The 1346-nt window shown below is 54.4% G+C and overlaps 1 protein-coding gene across 1 annotated transcript in view; it reads right to left on the reverse strand.

Moving 5' to 3' along the window:
- The window catches only part of B4GALNT3 (beta-1,4-N-acetyl-galactosaminyltransferase 3), a 74161-nt gene extending 73820 nt beyond the window's left edge, over positions 1 to 341 (reverse strand). Inside the window, exon 1 of the mRNA XM_009288392.1 lies at positions 315 to 341. Within this exon, the coding sequence (XP_009286667.1) occupies positions 315 to 341 (27 nt within the window). The remainder of the gene's footprint in view (positions 1 to 314) is intronic.
- Positions 342 to 1346: the final 1005 nt, after the last annotated feature.

The following is a 1346-nucleotide window of genomic DNA, read 5'->3' on the forward strand; positions in this document are numbered from 1 at the left end:
TCAGTGGCGGGGGAGGCGGGCACGCTCCCCCGGCTCCAAATCCTCCTCAAAGCCGGTTTTCGTGCCGGTAGGAGCGTTGGTGGATCCCTCTGGTGAGAGGACGGGAGATGAGAACTCCTCTGCCCGGAGGAGGGTGATTCAAATTCACACAGTTACACACAGCTGAATCCATTTTAAAGTGTCTTTCACCTGGTGCAACAAGTGTATTTACTTCAAAGTGCTTTGCTCAGTCAGGAGGAACAGGGCTCATGAAGTCTCCAAACCTGCTTTCTGAAGCAGCTGACTAGATGCGTTGTTACGCTGTCCAGACTCACCAGAGGGAGGACGCTGGAGGCCCGCATGAAGACCAGGACCTTCCTTGGCTGTGCTTAGTGTTTCATTTCACATCTCAAGCATGCTTTTGAAGTGACTCTCCCAGCTGCCCCCCCCCCCCCCCCCCATGCTGTTGGTTTGGGTCACATCGCCAAGCGCTCTCGGGGGACGCAAACTGGCTTCCTCCTGGGAGAAACTAAACTGGAAGGTGCCATCTGGGGTGCATGGAAGGCATCCAGCTGGGGAGCTAGTCCAGAATAACCTCTTTCCAAACAGATATGGTGTGGGTGTTGGGTCATTGGCACCATTTCCCTTCACGGCTCTGCTGCTGCAGAGCTGCTCCTGTGCAGAAGCAGCCCCTGTGCTGTGTGCAACCATGAAGAGAAACCCTCGGGCTGAAGTTAATTTTTAAAAGGCATGCAACGATGATAGACCTTTTTTTGAGAGTCCAGCTTCCTTTTGCAGCAGCCTTCTGAAGCAGGAGGCTGCGCAAAAGGACACTCGCCATTATTCAGCCTTAGAAAATGTGCCAAAGGCTTTTTAAATGGGCCGGAGGGCCACAGAAGAGCGGTGTGAGTCCCAGCAGGGACAGGCTGACATTGGCAGAGTGCCGGCATCCCAAGTGTTGCACTGGTTGGGGGCAGAAGCAGCATCTGTAGTCCCCGGCATCAAGTGCTGAACACCGTGTTCCCAGTGTCCGGGCAGCACCTAGAGACCCTGCTATTACCTGTCACACATTGGGATGGACAGACAGACGGTAGGTTTCCTTTTCCTGAATGTCTCACAAAGGTTTGAGAGCCATCTCCCTTCAGCTCTGCGTTGGAGAGATTTCTCTTGTTTTGGGAAAGTGCATCAGGAGAGTTTTATACCCCATGGTGGAGGCAGAAAGACATGGCGTTTCTCAAGATGGAAACAAATCCTGTGGTGGGGCAGGCTGGTGAGCGGCTCTGCCCTTTGGGCTCCCCTGCCCCCCGGGGACAAGGTCCATCCCGCAGCTTTCGAGGGTGCAACGCTTGCGGTTCCTCCTTCCTACA

This window comes from Aptenodytes forsteri, unplaced genomic scaffold (assembly GCF_000699145.1).
Source record: "Aptenodytes forsteri isolate BGI_AS27 unplaced genomic scaffold, ASM69914v1 Scaffold56, whole genome shotgun sequence".
Taxonomy (NCBI): Eukaryota; Metazoa; Chordata; class Aves; order Sphenisciformes; family Spheniscidae; genus Aptenodytes; species Aptenodytes forsteri.